Raw genomic sequence first — 22,391 nt, 5'->3', positions numbered from 1 at the left:
CCTTTCTGAGATGAGCTAGGACAGATAGAGACAGGAAAAGCATTCCACAAAAAAAAGGGGAGAGAGAAGGAACAGGAGTATACCTTTCCCATGCCACACCTCCCCAGCCCCAGAGCTGAAGCACTGACACAAGCCAGCCCCCTCACATCCAGAAAACAAGTTAATCCCCTTGCTCCTCAGACTGCAGATCCCAAGCATCACCTGGAATGCTCACTGCACATGCAGATTCAAAGCTCACCTCTGGGATGCAGGGTCAGGAGGTCTAGAATGGCACCCCATGTAATTCTGATGCAGATGGCTGGTGACCTACATTTTGAGAATCTCTGGCATGCAGCCAAAATGCAAATACAGCCCAAGCAACCCCCCACATTACAAGATGTGTCCATATTCTCCCTCCCACAGATTTGATGATAAAATGATTAAGTCCAGAACTGCATTAATGATATTCACAGTCCAGAGTTGAAAATCAGACCACTGTGTGGAAGCTCTGTTACTGACCCAGAGCTTCGGGCTTCCTATCAAGGGATCCAGTCAAATTTCTTGTCCACTGTTTACTTGCCACGTTGCCTTTGGCCTCTGGCTCACTCACTGGTAACAACTTTTGCCCCATCAGGCTGTTCAGAGTCAAGAGATGCGTGTGAAAGTTCTGAGATCGCTGAAAGTTACAATGCACATGCTCAAGATTGCCGTGGTCATCCTACACCCAGTTTGATAAACTCTTTCACAAACTGAAGTTTGCAAATATTACAAGTTTCCATAATAAGGGAGCCAGCTGGTATTAAACACTAAGGTGTGGCTCAAGATTTAAGTAAGACACAGGCTTGTAATTCTCACCAGCATAAGACAACTCACTTGTTGACTTACTCAAATACTCCCTATCAGTGGCTTTTTCTTCCCCGACTGGGGAGAAATACTAGTGTGTCAACCTCTGTCAACCATGTCTTGACATAACAACCTTTTCTCTGATCTAGCACAGAGAGAGCCTGCTTTATCCACAGGGAATGCCTATTTAAAGAAAGGAGGGGGCCGCCTTGCTGAGGTTGGTGACTGAATCATGGAAGAGAGTGGGCAAAATTGTGGCCTTACATGCTCTCTTATCTTTTAATTCAACCACCAAGTTCAGCAATGTGATGAGTGAAGAGCCTTGGACTCTGAGCAAATGGCAGCTGGTATCAGGAACCACATCGTTCATTCTTTAACTTCCTGTTTGCTGTGAACACTCTACGAGAAGTCTCGTCTCCCAGAGAGCTCCACACCTAGGAAAGACTGAAGCTTAAACCTTCCTCCAGTCCAGTGGAGGCCCAGGGTAGCATATGAGCCATGAGGAGGCATGATTCAGTACTGGAGCTATACAGATGAACCTTTCTTATTTCAATAATAATTTTTAATTGAAGGTATATTACATATATGTATACACACATGTATATATTTATATATATCATAGATATTTTTGTTTAGTATGAGGCTAATTTTTTAAAATAAGAACATCTGCTATAGATTGAAAAAAATAACAATAGCCAGATGCTGATAAATCAAAAATGGTGGCAGTGAACAGAAAATGCAGAATCCTGGAAGGATCTTTTCCATAATCCAATCCCTTCATCATTCAGATGAGACACTCAGGACAAAGAGCTACGCATGGGCACTCAGAACATGAAGCCCCCGCTCTTCTGAGTCATGTCCTCCCATTCTGCCACGTCTCATCTCCAATGTGGAATGATCTTTCTGGGGACGGGACAAACAAAGTCTCATATGAAATAAATATATTTTCAGAAAGCCCACAGCTAGGCACTGATCTCTGCCTCATACCTTATGGAGGGTGTGGGTGTGCATGATTCAAGGTGAACAGCAGGTTTGCTGGGGAGGATGGGTATGCTATACCTGAGCAACCCACAAATAATGACTAAGGCAGTTATCTCCAAGTTCAACACCGCCTGCCTTCTGCCCCGTGCTCCTTCTCACCACTGCGGGCTGGTCAGGGCCACAGTCCTGACCTTACTGTGTGAATTAATCCCAGCCTCCAGATTGTCCTTTCCCCATCTGTGAAGAAAAGGAAAATAGTATTTCCCAGATACTCTCAAGGGAATGTGCAGAGTTTTAAATGGGTTATAGAATTTCTTAAAATCAATGTATTAACACAAGATGTCACCACGAACATGCACAAAGCATGCTCCTATACCAGCTAGAGAGGACACAGGAGACCTCTGAATCAGTAAAATACATGATAATAATTGCTCACTCTCCTGTACTCTGTCCTGTGTGCTCTGGGGCAGGGACTGCCCTAAGTGTCTTAAGCATTTTAAATTACTTCTCACATCAACGACAGCTCTATAATGTAGGCATGATTTTTATCTCAGTTTTACAGATGAGAACACTGAGGCTCAGAGGTTAATTAACTTTTCCAAAGTCACACAGTGAGTGGGTGAGCTGGGATGGAAACCCAGGATGTCTGGTGTCCAAGTCTTTGTGGACAGTAACACCTGATGAGGCTGGATCGGAAGATGGGAACTTAGAGATTTTTTTTAACCCAGTAGCCCCTGATCCTGGCTGCCAATTAGAATAATTAGGGAACTTTTTTAAAAAATTGCAATTCCCTGGCTCCTCAAAGACCAGTTGAATTAGAACTTCTGGGGAGGGCCTGAACATCAGCCTGTGTGTTAAGGCTATTCCAGTGACTCTGACCCACAGCCAGGACAGAGAACTTCTGCTCTATTCTTCTTCTGTCCATTTTCCAGGCAAAAGAAAACTGACCCCAGGAAGTCAGTGACTCGCTCAAAATGTCAGAGCAAAGATGCAGGACTGCCACTCCTGCCACCCTTCTCTGCCCCTGAAATTGCTACTTCCCACAAAAATGAGATTATAACCAGGAATCACTATGCTCTACAAGGTGCTCCTGTGTCCTAGAAATATTCCTTAATTTTAACTATTTTGCAACCTCTACATAAATAAGTACACAAGTAAAACAACCCAGAGGGCCAGAGATGACATTTACGGTGCTGATTTCAAGACGGGGACAGGAGGGGCTTTCACATTCTAGTTTTACACATATCTGCAGTGCTCGAGGTTTGTGTGGCTGCTGTAATTGAGAAAAATTGATTTTCTAAACAACAGATCTGAAGATGAGCACCAGCCCTCTCAATATGCTTTTCTTTAAAGACACCTTTTGAACTATAAACCAATAAGTACTTCCTACAACTTTTTGGCTTGCCATCGTCATTCTTCTTTCAACGACTTAGGGAGAACATTCCATAAATGGAAACAAATTCCTTGCATTTTTAGGAAGTGGGTGGCAGGACCTGAACAAGCCTGCATGGGCTCAGCCTTATTAAGTCACGGCTCCCTGCAAACTTTGCACTGTTCCTCAGCTTCTGGTCACCTGCTCCCCAACCAGTTCTGCCAGCCAGGGCTGTAATGAGGTCTTCAGCTAATAAAACTTGCATAAAACACACAATATGCAGCCAGCCAGCAGCTGCTCTGGATCCTGATGAATAATTTAGAAACAAATTACCCTTTCCAAATGAGTCCAATAACGTAAGACGCATGGCAACACACCCCCTGAGCTATCCTCCTCCAGCCACCATGCCTCCAGCTGCCATAGTTAGGGCACTAGTCCCAGCCTAAGAAGAATTCAGCTGAATCAAATCTGATCAAGGGAAACTAAGTGCTCCTTTCTTTGCCCTTAACCTACAAAAGAAAAAATTTACAGGCAAGATAATCTCTAAAATCCATCTCTATAGGGTACCATCAATCAGTCCAGAGCTCTTTGCTGCATTATTACCTCATTAAGATGTGTGGTTTAAACAGCCCATTCTATTCCATTTGGTGCTAATGGAATTTTTTAATCATCTCTTCCAAATCCCAGACCATACTTTATCATATTTAAATAGCTTAAAAGCAAACTGGGTTGGCTCCTTGGAGAAACAGTTGATTCCAGGCTGGGACAGGAGAAGTGCCAAGTGAGTCTAGAATGCCTTATTGGGCCAAGTGCTCAGAAACTAATAGGGAAATGTCAAATAAACATCAGAGCCAGCTTGAAGGAAGTCCTAGTGGCCAAATCTGGAGCATGCTGAGCATTGAAAGGAATAATGACGGGAATGGATTATAAGGTATTGAACAAAAATGAGTCCGCACAAAAACTCTGAAAAATAAAAATAAGAAAAGGAAGGATGGAGAGGGAAGCCTCTTCTCTACAGAAGAATGCCAGCTACTAAATACGGAAAGAATGATGGAAGCAGGAAAACACTCTTTTACAATCACCATAGAAATAATTGATTCAGGCAATGACTTACCAATAAATGCAAAAGTTATTAGGTGAAAGACTGTAGGGAAACAGGATATTCTCACAGTATCCACAGATTACATATTAATTATAAAAGGCAAAAAGTTACCTTCACAATGGAGAAACCCAGGGGATGCCACCTTAACCAAACGATCAAACTTACTACCAGTGAAGAAGAAAATTGTCATCATATGCCCACATAACATTACCTATATCTTTCCAAAAATGTTTAGCCTAAATCAAAGTATGTTGAAAAAATTCAGACAAATCCCAGTTGAGAGGCATCTTGCAAAAATAGCCTGGACCCTTCAAAAATGTGTATATGGCGTAAGACAAACAGGAGAACACCATGTGAAGATGAAGGCAGAGATCAAGGAGGTGCTTCTACAAGCCACGGAAAGCCAAAGATTGCCAACAAACCACCAGAAATGGGGAGAGGCATGGAATGGATTCTCCCTTGTAGCCCTCAGGAGGAACCAATCCTATCAACACTTTGATCTCAGATTTCCAGCCTCCAGGACTCTGAGACGATAAATTCCTGTTGGTTAAGCCACCCTGTCTGCAGTTACACTGTTACATACACCCTAGGAAACTCGTACACCCTCTAGGTGGCTGCTCACACAGTGGTGAAGTTGACAGGTGAGCAGATTCTGAGGACAGAGCTGCCCCTGCTATTCTCTAACTCTGCGGACATGCACAAAATCCAAACACTGTCCCTGTCACCTGCCTTTACAATAGGAGTAGCAACAGCACTCACACATAGGGTTGTCGTACAGGTTGATTTGGTTAATATCCGAAAAGTGCTTAGAACAGTTCCTGGTCAGTGCTATATACGGCGCTGTTTATTATTGTTATTGTTATTATTTTGCTTTGGCTGGAGCTTTCTTCCAAACTTTGCAAGATCTCCAGTAAATGTGTTTCCACAGTGGAAAAAGCTTTGGACCAAGAGAAAAGCTCTTCTTAGTTCAGAGGCCCATCTCTGCTCCATCCAGCTACAGGACCTGGATTAAAGCACAGCATTTCTCTCAATCTCCCTTCCTCTTTTATGAAATGAAACAAAGTAAATCTCTAGCCCTTCCCAGCAGCCCCACCCCATCCAGGCCAACTCAGAGTTCACAAGTTTTGTGGGTCTATTCAAGGAATGTGGTTAGAGTTTCTGGTATGCCAAGGACCCCAGAGTAGATTCTTTTGGGGTATCTAAACTTTAAAGGCATGTCACTTAGTCAAGTTAAACGATATGTATTGACTTGGTGCTTTCAAATTTACTGTGGGTTTGCTAGTAAATGAAGCATCATAATTCCACTAAGATTGGAAGAAATAGGGCAGGACCTGAACACTCTCCTCAAGTATTAGGACTTGCTTCATATTGGCCTAGGGGGTGGGATCAAACTAGAACAATGGTAGGTAAAAGCTAGAGAAAAATGTTTAATTCAAGTATTTATCTCTGAACTTTATGCTCTTTTATGATAAATAATTGGCAAGATTCTAAAGAGTTTTCATATGTGATTAAAAAGGAGAGAAAAACTTGGAATTTGAAAAGCAGAGAAGATTACAGGATTATTAAGCTGACAGCACATGAAATTTGCCCTTATTACTACCCCTATCTGAAATCAAGGTCACCATCTGATTTTCCTAGGCATTGCTGATGAAGTAGCATGACATAAAATATGAGCATGAAATAATAAGTTATTTGATATAAAGCAGAAAGTCTTCACTTACCCAGGGGAGACTGAACCACAGTAAGGTTTACAGTTACAGACTTGCGGGCCTGTAGACTCTTCATGTCAGCCACACAAGTCAAAGTCCCGTTGCCCTGTGGCGTGAGAGCCAGGACACTCACTGTGCTTTGGAGGTCACCAGGCTCCGGAACAGAATAATAGCTTGAATGGCTCACCGGGACACCGATCTCCCAGGAAATATTCGGGAGTGGGGTCCAGCCTGTTGCTCGACAAGTAACATTACAAGCTTCATCCTCAATGACTATAAGACTATCACTGGAAATGAGCAACTCTCCCATAACTGAAGAAGAAAAGAGAGAAGAAATGACGGTGCCTCTCAGTGCCAGGTTTTCTTTTTCTTTTCTTTTTTCTTTTTTTTAATTTTTGCTTCAAATCACATTTCATGAGATCTATTTTCCCAAGCCCAAAGAGGCTGTGTCTGTAACAAGAAACATTAACTCAGGTTTTATCTCTGTCTTTTTTGCACCTGCCAGGCTATCAGAAGAAGGTGAGCTTACTCACACACACAAAAAAACCACACAATTACAGAGAAAATAAATAAACAAGAACCAGGATCCAGGGGAAAATAATTACATGGGAAATAGAAGGCAGATGCACGTGCCATAGGAAGCCACACAGTCACTGAAGTGGAGATAAAAATTGTCTTGGCCTGTCCTGGGAGCAAAAGCAGGAAGGGAAGCAATCTTTACATTCCCTTCAATGTAAGGAGGACGCATCCCAGTGTCTCATGGGAAGCAAGTCTCTCTTGAAGTTTTAGTCAGTCAAATTCATTTTATTTATTTTTGGTAGTCATGTATTTTAGACATAACTTCCTGTGAAATTGCCTTAAAATATGTCTCTTGCTACAAATTAAATCAAAATCAAATCTAATAAAACCACAGAAATAACTAACACAAATCAGGTATCAGAATAGCTTACTTGGGTAAACCATTTTTAAATTCTTGAGAACCCACTTATATATGCTAGCATTCACACTGTAAATATCCTATATGAAAATAATATTTATTTTTGCTAATATTAGAATAACCTGAGGATTAGCCCTGGTAAAGACACAGCCTTAGCGAAATATACATACATTGAAATGTTCAAATTAAAACATGCTAAAACTCCCCACAGCCTGGTATAATGGAAAGAACACTGAACTAAGAATCAAAAAATCAATTCTCAACCCTGGCTTTGCCACAAAATTGTCATCACCTTGGGCAAGTGACTGAAATCTTTGGGCTCTGTTTTTGATCTATTGAATGGGATGATTTAAATAGGTCAGCAGTTCTCAGATGTTTTTGTTTCAGTGCCTTTTACACTCTTCAAAATCACTGAAGACTCCGGAGATCTTTCATTTAGGTGGGTTGTATCTATCAATGTTTAACATATTTGAAATTAAAATATTAATTTTTAAATATTTATTCAAAAATAACAATAGTAACCCATTACACGTTAATATAGACTCAGATATTTTTTATGAAAAATGATTATATCTTTAAATCAAAAAATAATAATGAGTAATATTTTTTTATACTGATGTAAATCTCTGTAATGTCTGGCTATATTCTTATATATTCTTCTTCATTCAATCTTTTGAAATATATTGCTTTTTTTGGAGGATGTAAAGAAAATCCAACTTCACACAGATAGTTGGAACAGTGGGAACTACTTAATAGCCCTTTCAGATAATAGTGGGTATTCTTTGATACTATACCAAAACTCAGCAAGTAGTGGTTTCTTAAAGGTTACTTGCACTATGGAACCTGAAACTGTATCAAGGAACTCCCATGCTGTTACATTAAAATCCATTGCTCTATCCGACATTTTGAATGGATCTTTTACCCTTGCATGATTTTGTAGCATTATACTTCAGTCACTTGGAAAATGATGGCTCACCGGATAATGCAGACCTTGCAAATGTACAGTGGAGATCTCCCTTGTGCATTCATGGGAATGAGAGCAAAAAAGGTAACTAACATTATGAAAACAGTCGTGACCTCACAGACCACCCTGAAAAAATCTAAGGGTACTCCCAGGAGTCCCCAGACCACACTGAACCAGATCAGCTCTGAAAGATTTTGTAACTGTGAAATGTTAGATTTCCATTTATTCCCCTCCTGAATATTCTCTTGGAATAAGTAGGCACCTTTGCTAATTCAAGGGCTACTGTAAATACCACAATAAGTGGAGAAAGGATTTGTCTCTTAAATCTAAAGGGTTTTGTGTTTGTTCTTCATTGTTTTGTTGTTCATTGTTTTGTTTTGTTTGAAAGAGAGGAGGTTTAAGATGACAGAAACTGGGAGGAATGGTGTTGACTCCATTAATAACAGAAGATCGTGAATTGACCCTCAGACCACGAGAGGTTTAGAGTATAGTGTGTGATTAATTAATGGACTGGACATTAAATGGACCAACTAAGCAATTTGAAGCATTTTGCTCTTCTGTACACAACTGGGATTCAACGTTTCCGTATTGGCTTTCACAAAGGTTATCCAATAGCATGAAAAACACTTCATACAAAAGTAATTACTAGAATATTCACATAGATTTTGGATGACTCAATTTGGAGGTATGTCGGCTCTCTTTATTTTTCTTGTTGTTACATACGGAGAGGGAAAAAAACAATCATTGGATAATAAAACACGGGTGTTTCCTCTTTACTCAAGATTCTTTTCCCCTTGACCCTGATGCTCTGAGAATATTTGTTCCTCTAAGAACAATGCGCCATTCAGACCAATGGAACCAGAGTGAAATGACTGAGTTCTGTCCCGGCTCTGTGGGTTCCATCCACATGATCTTGGAGAAGTCGTTAACTTCCCCAGATGCTTGCTCTTCCATCTGTATTGAAACCAAAAACTACAGTAATTACCAATATATAAAAATGCATGTTAGGGTATTCAGACAAATTTGTAGATTTACAGCTTTGGGAAATATGCTACAAACCACATGGCTTTATGAATTTGACATGCCATACGTACAGCAATCGTAAGCCATGCCTGTGATGCTGTGTTGTTTCCGTAACCCAGGAGTGCCCTCCTCTCCTGCTTTACCATTTAGCCCACCATCTACAGACCTTCCAGGCACATCACAAATGGCACCTTCTCTATGGAGTCATCATGAAAGCTTTGCTGATTCTGTCCTCTCTGTTCTCAATCTGAGCCTGAGCTTGTCTCCCTTCCATTGCAGTTGCCAACAGCTGTATTTCACCCCTATTATTTATGAAACTTGCATCTTCCACTCCTCTGGTAAGGTTCTTGAGGACAGCAACCATGTCTATTTTATTCATCTTTGAGCCACCCTTAAATGCTTGACACAATGGCATGCTTTTATTGGGAACACAATAAATAAAAGCAAATAACCATACAGTAATTGCTATAAGGCAGGCACTTTGCTAAAGGCTTTACATAGACCTACTCACTTCACACCCCAGCAGCCCTATGATGAGGAAACTAGGGCACAAACTCATTAAGAAGTGTGTCCAAGGCCACACAATTTTGTAAGTAATAAAGCTGGAATGTGAACCCAGGCTCCTGAGTCTACACAACTAACCACTAGACCACTCAGGCTCCCTAGCACCATGTTCAATAATTGAGTCAAACAAGACTCTGGAGTCTTCAAACCATCCTCAGTCGTTTTTTCACCTGGTCCTCACAGCACACCTCTGAGGTGGGCAGGGAAGCCTCATCCCCTTTCTAAAGATGAAGAATTGAGCCAAGTGTCTCCAGTGGGTAACCAATGAAAGCAAAACCAGAATTCCTATCTTTGATTCCTTTTCCTGTGTTCTTTCCCTTATACCACAAATCATTACGATAAGAATCTGGTCAAGCAAATGAGACCAACAGTCTCAGACAGTCTTATAAAATCACTTATTTAGAACATATCATTGTGCCTCTAATAAAACCACACAAAATTAAAGACACACAAAAGTGAAGACACACCAATTTAGCTAAATTTCTAAAGTAAAATAGTATTTTTAAAAGTGAAATTAGAAATAAGTAGGCATGCCTCTCCACCAGATGTTATCAAATCTGATTTGATATCAACATGAATATGGACAGAATCTTTGGGAATTTCTCCTAGACAAGTAAATAAATGGGTATAAGAAATAATTTCAAAAACATAATGTGGTCTCATGAGAAATGCTGGCATAGAAATCAGGAACTCTACTAGTTCCAACTGATCTATGAATAGTGTATAGACACTTTTAAAGAATGCAAAGTGATTAAATTTTCATAGGAATCTTCCAAAGCCTTGTAAAGCATCCTTTTATTTTCTCACTATGTAATATGATCTTCAGTATCTCAAAATTACCTTTAAAGATGAAAAGTAAGTCATTCATTATTATAAACTTTGTTTACCCTTTTCTTTTCTCTCAAAGACTTGGTACATTTGGTGAACACACACCTAGACTATGATAACCACTGTAGTTGGGGACAGGGCAGAGAAATTGATCAGGTAAATTCAGCTGGGAAGAGAAGAAAGCTAAAGCATGCTTCAAAGTTGATACATGATGTAATCAAAGAAATATAGTCAAGCATATGAGAAACTAGAGAAAGGGGAGGATTGTCAACTGTATCTAAATCAAAGAAAAGTGCCTGAGCTGGCCCCAGAAGAACTCCAGGAATATATATCCAAAAAGGTTATTAAATACTGAGATGGATTAGATGGGGAAGGGATAAAAACCCATCTCTAAGCATCTTAACAAGAAAAGAAGGAAAGAAAAGATGGAAGGAGAAAGGAAAAGAAGCAGGAAGGAAAGAAGAAAGGGAGAAAGTAAGGAACGGAAGAGGACATAAACAGCAAAACAAACATTAGTCAGTTGAGAATAATTCTAGGCCATATGTGAAAGATGGAAGAAACTCTAGACCATATGTGGAAGAAAGAAGAAAGGAAGGGAGGAAAAGGTAGAAAGGAAGGCAGAGAGGGAGGGTGAAAGGAGGTACAAGTAAACCAACAATTAAACATGTGCCAGTTCAGAATAATTGTAAGCATGACACCTACTGAAGGTAGACCACATGCGTCATCACACATGGCACGAACTTCAGAAGGTCCCGTCCATCCCTCTGACACTGAACCCAATGGACTCCAGATGCTCCACTTTGGAGCCACCTGCATACACACCTTGGACTGAAAGGAAAGCAGATCCATCCCGGTTACTGTTCTGGAGGCTGCACCTGATATGCCCGGAATCACTGAGCTGCACATCATGGATTATCATCTCAGAGATGAAGTTACCGCCCACCTCGTAATTCGCGGAGGTAAAGCGGTCGTTGGTGATGATAGGTTCCGTGGGCGTGATGCTCAGAACCACAGTGCCATTGAGCGCCCACATGATGAGCTTCCAGCCCTGGGACACAGTGCAGTTGAAGCGGGCCTCCGAGCCCTCCAGGACCGTTGCATTCTTAGGACCTTCTATGATTTCAGAACTGGACCCAGAACCTAGAAGACAACGAACTTTTCAGCTCGATAAATGAATTAATCTACATAAATCAACTGTGCAATTTGACCCTCCTGTATTTACCAGTTGTGACCCCCTGGGATGTCCATCCTATTCAGACTCCAGGTCTCACTGGTCCTAACACCAGGCCTTCCCCAGTAGATCCAGAGCTTCCAGGGGACACAAAGCTACTGCCATGCCCCCCTTTTCACTCTGCCTCCATCACTCCATGGTTACACTGGGCTGAACAGTGTTCCCCCAAAAGTTTATATCCACCAGATCCTCAAAATATGACCTTTGAAAATAGGGTATTTGCAGGTATAATTAGTTAAGGACCTCAAGCTGAAATCAACCTGTATTTAGGATGGACCACAATCCAATCACAGGTGTTCCTATAAGAGAAGACAGAGGAGAGCTGAGCCCCAGAATCACACAGAGGACAACCCTGTGTGAAGATGGAAGCAGAGACTAATGTGTTGCATCTATGAACCAGGGAACGCCCAGGACCTCCAGCCACCACCAGGAGCCAGAGGAGAGGCGTAGAGCAGATTCTCCGGTGGAGCCTCCATAAGGAACCAGCCGTCCACTAGTGATTCTCAGGCCTTGCAATCACAGTGGTCAACCTGGGACCCAAACTCAGACCTTCCCACTCTGAATTTCATGTTCTTTCTCCCTCTGATGTCACTCAGAGTTTATAGCAAGAAGACCCCCTGGTAGGCCACACACCTTGGTTTCTTCTCAGCCATGCCTGCTGCGTAAGGCTGAAACACATTCCTGTTCCCTTCTGGGGCTGTAGGATCTCTGTGGCTGACCAGCTAACCTGCAATATGCACTGAGTGCAGCCCCCCTTTCCTTCTGACCGTGTAAGGTCAAGTGGTAAGGCAGGTTCTGAAAGCACCTCATTATCACCCTAAGGGTTTCTGAGGAGGAACCACACTGGTGGACACACATTAACTCACTGACCTAGTGCCCAGAATGCACTGTGGGAATGGAATTGCCTCTGCAGGAACATGTTAATAGGAGAGTGACTGCCGCACAGAACAGGGCCTGACAGTAGGACAGGTGGTAAGGCGACCCGGGTCAAGAAGGGGACCCATTGGCTGGAAAGAGGCAGCCCTAAGGGGAGGTCAGAATTCACTAAGACTAATTCAGTGTTTGGGTAAACATGATCTCTATTCTTTGTTTTATCCCTGGACATGATTAAAAAAGAGAGAGAGAGAGAGAGAAAATGTGACTCTAAAAAGCAACTCAGATCGGGTCTTCTCCCTGACCTCTGGGGCAGATCTCCCTGATCCAGGATCTCTTTGATCTGGAATTTTTTTTAAGAAAAGCCTGAGGAAAGGAAATGATTCCCCAAGGAAACCACAGCCTCTGTGCCAACTCAGCCCTTTCCATGACCCCTGAACTGCATTTTAAGAAGATGAAAAGAAAAGGAAAAAAAATAGCTAAATCTATGCCCTGAGGAAAGAAGGACAGGTGTGCTTCAAACTCCACGGTGTGATAACAACACTCTTCCCCCTCCTGCCTTGTGTCAATGAGTGTCATATGAACGAGCCAGCTGTGCTGGGTGCAGGGAGTACCAGGATGGGTGAGCTCCAGGCTTGTCCTTTAAGGGGCCCAGCCTAGGCAACTCCAGCAGAATTCACAAACCCCTCTGAAGCCATTGCTCTTTCCACTGTCTAGTGCAAGGTGGTGAGATTATTCAGTAAAAAGCCAGCCTTTAAACACTGCACAGACTGTGCATGTGACTAAGGAATCATAAAATACGTTTAGGCTACATACGCCACTCTGTAGCCAGGGAGGGGAGAGAGGGAAACTCTTTGAGTTTGATTTGACCTTTAAACTAAACAGAAAGCACCAAAATCTGAGCACCAAATTCTCCTGACAACGTCACCTGCAGTCCTTGCTGGAACCACAAGTAAATTGCCCTCCAGCTACGCCTTTGACTCAGAAGCTGTATTTCAGGTAATGTGAGGCCCTGGTACTTCATTCCTCTCTCCTCTGTGTCTTATCAGCTGTGGCATGTGAAACCGTGCCCCACACAGAGCAAATATAAGAAAAATGTAAATAAGACCTTTAATCAGTCACCTACCTCAACTCAAACCCTCCCTTTCTTCTGCACTCTCCCTTTTACTTTGTAGAGCAAAGACGCAAATTGCGGGCAGAGCACTGGGAAAGATCAGTGCCTCCCAATGCGCCCACCAGAAACTTCCCCGAGGCCACCATCTATAGCTGTCACCCAACATTATGTCCCGCCCTCTCCTGTCTACATGGTCTTCCGGTAGGAGTTCATCCACTTGGAAGATTCTCATGCACACCAACTCTGTCCAGGTCCCACATTCACATTTCCACCCTCCCTCTTGTGTTTCCTCCAACCCTGCCAGACATCTCTGAGTAAGTGACTGGCTGCCACACTAAACTGAAAAGCCTTCTTTGACTCACTCCCTCCTAACAGCTGCAAAACTTAAATCACTCTTAGGGCAGCACGCTTGCCAGCCTCTGTGGCTCCTGCCAGTCCTCCAGCAACTGATCCTAAATGCAAGTGTCATTCTCCTGTGGTGGCTGTTGCTCAGCTCCTGGAGCAGCAGGTGGTCATCTCCCTGGCATCGCGGACATGACGATCTACAGCCCCTGCCCCCTCTTAGTTTCCCTCTCCTCTTCTCCGACTTCCCTTGCTACACCTGTAGCTCTTCACCTTGTCTTATAAAGAGTGGAAAGGCAGGGCTGGAGAGGTGTACCAAAGGTCAGAAGGAGGAACAGAAATAAAGTGGAAAGCAGAAGACAGCGGCCTTGAGATGCATCTTCAGAGCAAGAACACAGAGTCCAAATACATCAGATACGGAGACTCACAGAGAAGTGGGGGCATGAAAGAGAGGGTGTCTTGGGGAAGGTCGGAGCTGCCTGCTGAGTCCTGCTGATGGTGCTAGGAGGAGCCAGTGTCACTGCTGTGCCACCACTGCCACCAAAACAGGAATCCAGACAGGTACCCTTCCCCCAACTCCCACCTCCACAACCCAGACTTTGTTTAAAATACTTCCATCCTTTAAGAGAAAGACCAGACAGTCCTTGATTATCATATTTTGAGACCCAGTTTAGCCCCATATCAACTTTCTCTTCAGCTTCAATTTGTCCCAAACTCCACCCTCAGGTCACTGGGCTTCTTTACTTTATCAAACTCACTAGCTCTTTCTGGCCCCAGGGCCTTTGCACAGGCTGTGACCAGCCTAGAGTGCCAGGTGCGCTGGCTCCTCAACTCCTGCCCAGTAATCTGCTCCTCAGGGAAGTCTTCCCAGGCCCCCAATGCAGACTAAATTATCCCATAATGGGATCTCAAAGCAGGGAAGCGACTTTGAGGCAGTTGTCGCAGGGTTGGTTTTGTGTTTATTTTTGCTCTCACATGGAGGTTGCCCTTGGCTGTTCAGAGCCAAGTCTACAAAGGAAAATGAATGCACCCATAAGACTTTCCAAGACAAACATAGGTGGGCTCAGTTTCTTGGAATGGACCCCATCTCCCTGGAGCTCTAGAAAGAGCCCGTATTAATGTCTCCCCTCTTGAAATAACCACCTCCAGGCCTTGAACCAAAGCCTCTCTGCCCGCAAAACAGTACTTAAGACTCAACTTCTTCAGAAAAAAAATTACTCAGAAAAACTGGACCCAGAGCTTGCCAGTTGCCCACCAAACCTTTGGGAGAGTTTCTTGCAGCCATGGCTAAAATAGGCCTGTGTGGTGCCCTATCCCTAAAATGTGCATTGGGGGTGGTTTGTCAGCCACGATCAGTTCATAAGTTCTGCACAAGCAGGGGCCGTGTTTTCCTCTCCACTCTACAGACAAATGTTTGACAAGCACCTACTAAATGCTTGGCACTGCAAACTGTAAGGCAGGGGCTTCCAAACGCCTTTACCCCCAAATACTTTTTAACACCACAGCCTGGTGCTCATAGACTTAATGTGTAAATATACCCAAAAACAAAAATTCATGAAATGGTCACAACACACTCATATTTCCTATTCCGTTTTATTTTTTTTCAATGTTGTCATGACCAGACTTTTAAAAACACTGTCTAGCCATCCAAAATAGAGTATGTGTTGCATAAAGAACAAAACAAGCAAAACTTGTCTATGCAGTTTGAAGTCAGAATAATGGTCTTTGGGGGGAGGAGGGGGGAGGGGAGTAACTCAGAGGGCACTGTTCACGGGATGTTCCTGGTGTCAGCGTGTGTGAAAATTCATCAAGCTGCACCTTCATGGCATTGTGCACTTTTCCGGGTGGATGTTATTCTTCAACACAATGCCTTCAAACTTCTGCAATAAGGAATACAGGAGGGCTTTATAACCTAGTTGGGAAAACAAGACTAACTCTCCTGAAGCAATGGAAACTAGACAAGACCTAATTAAACTAAAACTGGTTGTATAAACTTTAGTTACTCCAGTAACCCCACAGTCCACATGCTCTGTCTCCTGCAAAACAGACTCTGGCCGAGAGACCCAGGCTTTGGACACCCTTGAGTCCATTCCAAGGGACACCCCAGGAGAGTTCAGGGATGACGAGGAGCTGTTCTGAGGAACAGGGAGGGGTCCCATTCAATAGATCCCTCTCCCATCAATAAATAGAAACCTGGATTTTCACCCTGAAAATTGCAAGGGTCAGGACGGCTTCGGGAGGAGGTGAGCCTGAGCTGGGCCTTCCTTGAAAGCCAGATGGACACTGAAGAGGTGAAGACCAGGTGGGGGAGGGGACATTTCAACAGATGCAGCAGCTTGCGGGAAAGTACCAAAGACAGACTCCCAGAAAAGTGACAACCCAATGGTGGGTCACTGGAGTCAACGCAGTAGGAAATGGATTCCCAAGAAGAGTTCGCCACAGGAAGGACTCAGTGGGAATGCCCATGGAAGACCCTCCGGCAACCATGTGCTCTGGCTCTGGTAGTGGTCTTCCACCCACACTCCACACTGATGCCCATGAACTGTACCCCAAGCTCAGGTGGCCCCTACCTGCCAGCCCAGCCAGGATGCCCAGCATGGTCAGGATGCCCTTCCAGCTGCCCTCCATCTCCGCATGGTCTCGCTCACCCTGGGAAAATAAGGCAAGCAGGTAACAGCCCGTCACTGAGGAGTGTCTGCCACTCAGAGATACGTTTGTGTCGGCAAACAGATTAGACCAGGCTCCCAGTGTGGTCAGCAGCAGCACCTCACCTGGCAGCTTGTTGGGAAAATCACATGCTCAGCCTACCCCAGACCTGCTGAATAGAAACTCCGGGGCCAGGCCACCACCTGCATCTAAACAACAAGCCCCCCGGTGGTGCTGGTGCTTTCTCCACTTCGAGAATCACTCTATTAAATTTTCTTACCTCCCCCCCAAGCCCACTTATAAGTGTTGGGATGAAGATGATACAGCTTTACTGCTGAATTACTATCTGGAATAGAGTGTGGGCTTAGTGCTGCTCATGTCAGTCACTGAGAAAAAAATCCTGCCCCAATGAGTTTACACTCTCAAAAGGGAGGACAAGTGACAAAATGAGTAAGTAGACTGTAAAGCCTATTAGAAGGTGGCAAGAGGAGAGGATAAAAATAAAGCAGGGGCAGGGGTGTCAGCAGGGGGTGGGCTGGCTACTACTTCAAACTGGAGGTCAGAGAAAGGCTCCCAGGAAGGTGCTCAGTAAACCCAGTGAGGTGAGGTGACAGCCACATGCACATCTGCGGGAAGAGCTTTCCAGCAGAGGAGAGAGCAGGTGCAAAGGCCCTGGGGTAGGACCATGCCTGGCATGTTTGAGGAACTGCCAAACAGGTCCGTGGCAGAATGAGGGTTGAGTGGATGTTGGGGAGGTCAGAGTTAGGGAAGATTGGGGTAGACCGAGTAAGGCCTGGCCGACTGTTGAGGCCAACATGCGAGGATTCTGTTGTGTGCATCTCTTGGCCTTTCCTTCTGACCCCTTGATCCTTCACTGGGTGAGGAGGGTTCCAGTCCTGTACTTTTTTTCTTTTTGCTTTTTCTTCTCCTCCGAGACAGGCCTACTGAAGGCACTCACCACAACTGCTTGGTCCTACTGGAGCACTTAGGGCTAAATCACCTATGTCCTTAACATACCATGAACTGTCTGCAAAAACAACGCTCCTTAGCCTCAGGAAGGGTCTCTTTAATTCAAACATTCCTCCAGACCACAACATGCGTAGGCCTGTGATCTAGGGCAGTTCCCACTTTGGCTTTGGTGTCCACACAGATTCCACAGCCCTACTGGGGAAATCCATCCCATTCCTCCAAAATGTGAGTTTCCAGGTCCCACCAAAACCCCCCAGCAGGACTTTATAAAGTGTTGGCACACCCAGCCAAGGCTTCAGTCTCCTCTCTTCTCTGACAGGCCTTAGAAGGCAGACCCCACAGCCAACCCAGAAACAGAAACAGGAAAACTGAAATAGGCACTGGAACCAACCACTACACCTCCGTCTGCAGGCATCTCATCCCTGCTGTTGAAAACCACCAAGTGCAGGTGTGAAGGACAGCAACAAGGCTCAGGCCATGCCCACGCCGCATGGTAAAGCGCATTACTGGGTATTCCCAGCTCGTTAGGACTGTGGGGTTCCCACTCCTTTGTTTTTCTCATGTCTTTGAAAAGCAAAATTTAGCATGTGCAATCAACTATAACTACTCATGTCCATAATTTAAGGCTCAAAATATCTGTGCTGTAGTGCCATTTCATCGGGGAACCCAGCCCCTTGCAATGATCTAAAATAGACTCAGTAAATCCATAAAACTATGCCTCACCAGCAAGTTGGATAGCCACTGTACACAAAGCAAAATGAAATCACAGCCTTTCAAGACTGATCCAAGATCCAGAATTATGAAGTGCCAAATAAATCATTCACCAATTTTCAAGGTCCAGTGAACACGACTTGAAAAGTAAATTATTCCATCAGTTACCAGGTACACAAGACTCTTGCAGATCGTGAAGGAGTCGCTGGGCCATCTAGTTATAAGAGGTCACACACTTACCAAAAGCAGGCACTGTGAAGTGTGGGCCCAGCGTCTCTGACACTGCAGCAGTAGAGTAAGGTCCATTAGGAAACACTTCTAGTCACTGATAACCAGGTGACTCAGGCTCCAGCCTAAGAAAAGGTCACTCAATTTGTTAAACACCCCATTCCACCAACGTCCTCACAGGCCGCTTTCCTTGTTCTCTGCAGGAGAGAACAGCTGCTTCAGAGCCCAGTGGAACCCACCGGCGGCCGTGCAGGACGCCATGAGAGCCGCAGGCACCCAGTCGCGAGGAGTCTACAGACATGGGTTTGTGAGGGATGGTATTTGAAGGGTGTGTGCAGTTGGAACCTGGCCATAATGCTGATTTCAAGTTTAACTGAAATCAGACAAGTTGCTTTAATTAAATGAGGGCACGTGCCAGATATTGTGAGTTAATATCTCTGTGGGGAGTTTAATGGGGACCTGCGATTCACCTTCTCATTCATTTCATTATGGAAGACTTGAATTGCCTACTTCTAGTTGAAAAACTGCAAGGTCTTCTTAAACTCTTAAATCTTATTAAATTGTATGAAACAAAGGATTTCGTTCGCACCAATTTCTTATTGCTCTGACAAAACAAAAACACTCAGAAGATCTGTCAGAATCCACAAACCAGTCACCTTGGGAAGAAAATTGCTGAATCTGATATCTCACTTAATTACCCCTTATTTTTGGGTTTGGGGGAATAGTTTGACACTGTAATCTCCAAAAATGCCTGCAAACCTCCTGTTTTACACACCAGCAAGATGCCCAGACCAAAAAGAACAGAGGACAGTGGCTTCTCAGGGTTGGTGGAAATCAGCTGTCACAACAGCCATGTGAGGGGCTTGCTCAGCATCTCCACACCTAAATGAGAAGCATCGATGTTTCTCTTACACTCCAAAGACCCCAGCTCTGTGGGCCACCCTACATTCAGGGCCTGCCTTCTCAGAACTTCCAGAGGCTTCAGACCAATCCTAGTTTCCATAAGTCTCTCTCATTCCAGGGGGGAAATGGCATTTACACCTTTGTCCAGTGAACAACATGAGTCACAGTAATTTTCCAGCCTTTGAATCCTGACCCCCAAAATTCCAGCCGAGTCTCAGCTTTCAACACATCCCCAAGAACAGCTGACTGTGAAAGTGACACTCACTGATGAGAAATCTCCAATTTCTGAACCCTCAGAGCAGCCCACTCTTTTAATTTTTAACTCTGTGAAAGTTGAAAAACAAAGATCATGTGTGTGACTGTCCCAGCCAGCTAACAGCCTCCTCGGGGCTGAAGGGGCCCCGTAGGGAAGTCCGAGACAAACATCCCTCTCCGGAGAGCCACAGACTGGAGTCTTCTTACCTCAGGGCAGTAAATCTCCTCTTCAGGGCTTCTGCAATGGTTCTCTCTTTCCAGGAGAATTCCTGGCTGCTGTCCTCTCTCCACACAAACACAGGAACAAATTCTGTCTGGCCAACAAAGAATCCTGATCCCTCCTTGCCAGGTAACAGGAAGTCCCTTACGAAATCGCTCTGTCACGTCACACGCTGGCTATAAACACAGAAGTGGCTTCCACCATAAGCCCCACACTCCAGGAAGGTGTGAACACCCCAGGGGAATATTCCAGGTTAATCATTAGCCAGCCCCAAACAGCAGCCAACCACAGGAAGTCCAGGCCCTAGGCTGAGAACGCAAAAGGCCCCAGAGCCAGACCGTCCTCCCCATAAGGCCTCCACTACTTAAGCCTTTCTCAAATCCTTCAGAGCCAAGACCCCTCTCAGCCCCTGCCCTGGCCAGCTGTTCCCTTCTGACAAGCTGGAGGCTGACAGGCCCCTTCCTGCCCAACCAGCCCGGTTCCTCCTCGACTCCAGCAAAGGCCCAGGGGCTGGTGAAACCGGTTCCTTCTCCAAACTGGGTACCTCGACCTCTATAAGAACAAGTCCTTTTAAGAAAAAAGGCCTAAGAGTGAAGCCCTGAGGAGTGTGAAAGCCTTTAACAGTGAAGGACAGTTTCCCGTGGAACATTTGCTTGAGAACTGGTAAGTCCTGGGGACCTCCAACACCCCACCCCCAGCTCCTCAGAGATGAACAAAGGAACTTTTCAGGGCACCGGGACAATTTCTGGAAAAGATCACGTCCCAGAATCCTGATGCACAGCACCATATTGGACAGTCTGCTTTGCTAACAGCTCTTTTCGAATATCTGGCTTGTCTCCCCATTACATTTTAATCGCATCAGGAGACTCAGAGTCATGGGTGTCTATGCATAACAGGTACCAACCGAGGACGTCAGTCACATATTTAAGACCTAGAAGCAAATAAATAGGGGGAAATGCTGTCCCTGCCAGTGAGGAGGATCAAAATATACCATCCCAGAATATGCCACTTTGGCATAAAGATTATTTTAAGCAGAAGACATTTGAGATTCAAAAGATACAAAGAAAGCCTTCCAGAATCTCCCTTACCTATCTAAAAGCAGAAGCTTCTGGGAAATGAAGCTGCTGTAAATTCCTCTTCAAGGTTGATCTACTCCCAGAAGGGAGAATGAGAATAAAACCTACCCTGAGTCCCTTCTGCGAGGGAGTTTATGACCTTGAAGAGACAGAAAGATCAATCACACATGCACAGGCAACAGTCTTCATAAGCTTTCTTATCTCTCATCTGTTCTCCTAAAAACCTATTTGTTCTTCCCTTAAGAAGCCTTTCTCCCCCTGTCCTGTCTCCTGTGCTAAGTTAGGTAGATAACCATTTAACTCTAAACACTCACTGAGCTAGCTGCTTCCTTTGCTGGTTCCCATACACACATGACATAAACCTTTTTCTCCTGTTAGTCTGTCTTTTGTCAGTTTAATTCACAGGCCTCAGGTACTAAAGCTAAGAGGGTAAAGAAAAAGTCATTTTACACAGCAACTGGACATCTGTCACATTTCTATCCTTTTTATTTTTTATTTCTTTTAAAGTTTTATTTTGTCGATATACATTGTGGCTGATTATTGCTCCCCATCACCAAAACCTCCCTCCCTTCTCCCTCCCCCCCTCCCCCCCAACAATGTCCTTTCTGTTTGCTTGTCGTATCAACTTCAAGTAGTTGTGGTTGTTATATCTTCTTCCCCCCCACCCCAGTTTGTGTGTGTGTGTGTGTGTGTGTGTGTGTGTGAATTTATATATTAATTTTTAGCTCCCACCAATAAGTGAGAACATGTGGTATTTCTCTTTCTGTGCCTGACTTGTTTCACTTAATATAATTCTCTCAAGGTCCATCCATGTTGTTGCAAATGGCAGTATTTCATTCGTTTTTATAGCTGAGTAGTAATCCATTGTGTAGATGTATCACATTTTCCGTATCCACTCATCTGATGATGGACATTTGGGCTGGTTCCAACTCTTGGCTATTGTAAAGAGTGCTGCGATGAACATTGGGGAACAGGTATACCTTCGACTTGATGATTTCCATTCCTCTGGGTATATTCCCAACAGTGGGATAGCTGGGTCGTATGGTAGATCTATCTGCAATTGTTTGAGGAACCTCCATACCATTTTCCATAGAGGCTGCACCATTTTGCAGTCCCACCAACAATGTATGAGAGTTCCTTTTTCTCCGCAACCTCGCCAGCATTTATTGTTCAGAGTCTTTTGGATTTTAGCCATCCTAACTGGGGTTAGATGGTATCTCAGTGTGGTTTTGATTTGCATTTCCCGGATGATGAGTGATGTTGAGCATTTTTTCATATGTCTGTTGGCCATCTGTATATCTTCCTTACAGAAATGCCTACTTAGCTCTTTTGCCCATTTTTTAATTGGGTTGCTTGTTTTTTTCTTTTAAAGTTGTTTGAGTTCCTTATATATTCTGGATATTAATCCTTTGTCAGATGTATATTTTGCAAATATTTTCTCCCACTCTGTTGGTTGTCTTTTAACTCTGTTAATTGTTTCTTTTGCTGTGCAGAAGCTTTTTAGTTTGATATAATCCCATT

The 22,391-nt window shown here is 44.0% G+C and overlaps 1 protein-coding gene across 1 annotated transcript in view; it reads right to left on the bottom strand.

The window, feature by feature from the left end:
* The window catches only part of IGSF5 (immunoglobulin superfamily member 5), a 34,357-nt gene extending 17,867 nt beyond the window's left edge, over window positions 1–16,490 (bottom strand). The window contains exons 1-3 of the mRNA XM_063079118.1: window positions 16,433–16,490; window positions 11,125–11,442; window positions 5,999–6,298 (exon numbers count right to left, since the gene is read on the bottom strand). Of these exons, the coding sequence (XP_062935188.1) occupies window positions 5,999–6,298; window positions 11,125–11,442; window positions 16,433–16,490 (676 nt within the window). The remainder of the gene's footprint in view (window positions 1–5,998; window positions 6,299–11,124; window positions 11,443–16,432) is intronic.
* Between the last annotated feature and the right edge of the window lie 5,901 nt (window positions 16,491–22,391).

Source organism: Cynocephalus volans, chromosome 1 (genome assembly GCF_027409185.1).
Source record: "Cynocephalus volans isolate mCynVol1 chromosome 1, mCynVol1.pri, whole genome shotgun sequence".
Classification (NCBI taxonomy): Eukaryota; Metazoa; Chordata; class Mammalia; order Dermoptera; family Cynocephalidae; genus Cynocephalus; species Cynocephalus volans.
The sequence above is the reverse complement of the archived record's forward strand: the minus strand, read 5'-3'. Positions and strand labels throughout refer to the sequence as shown.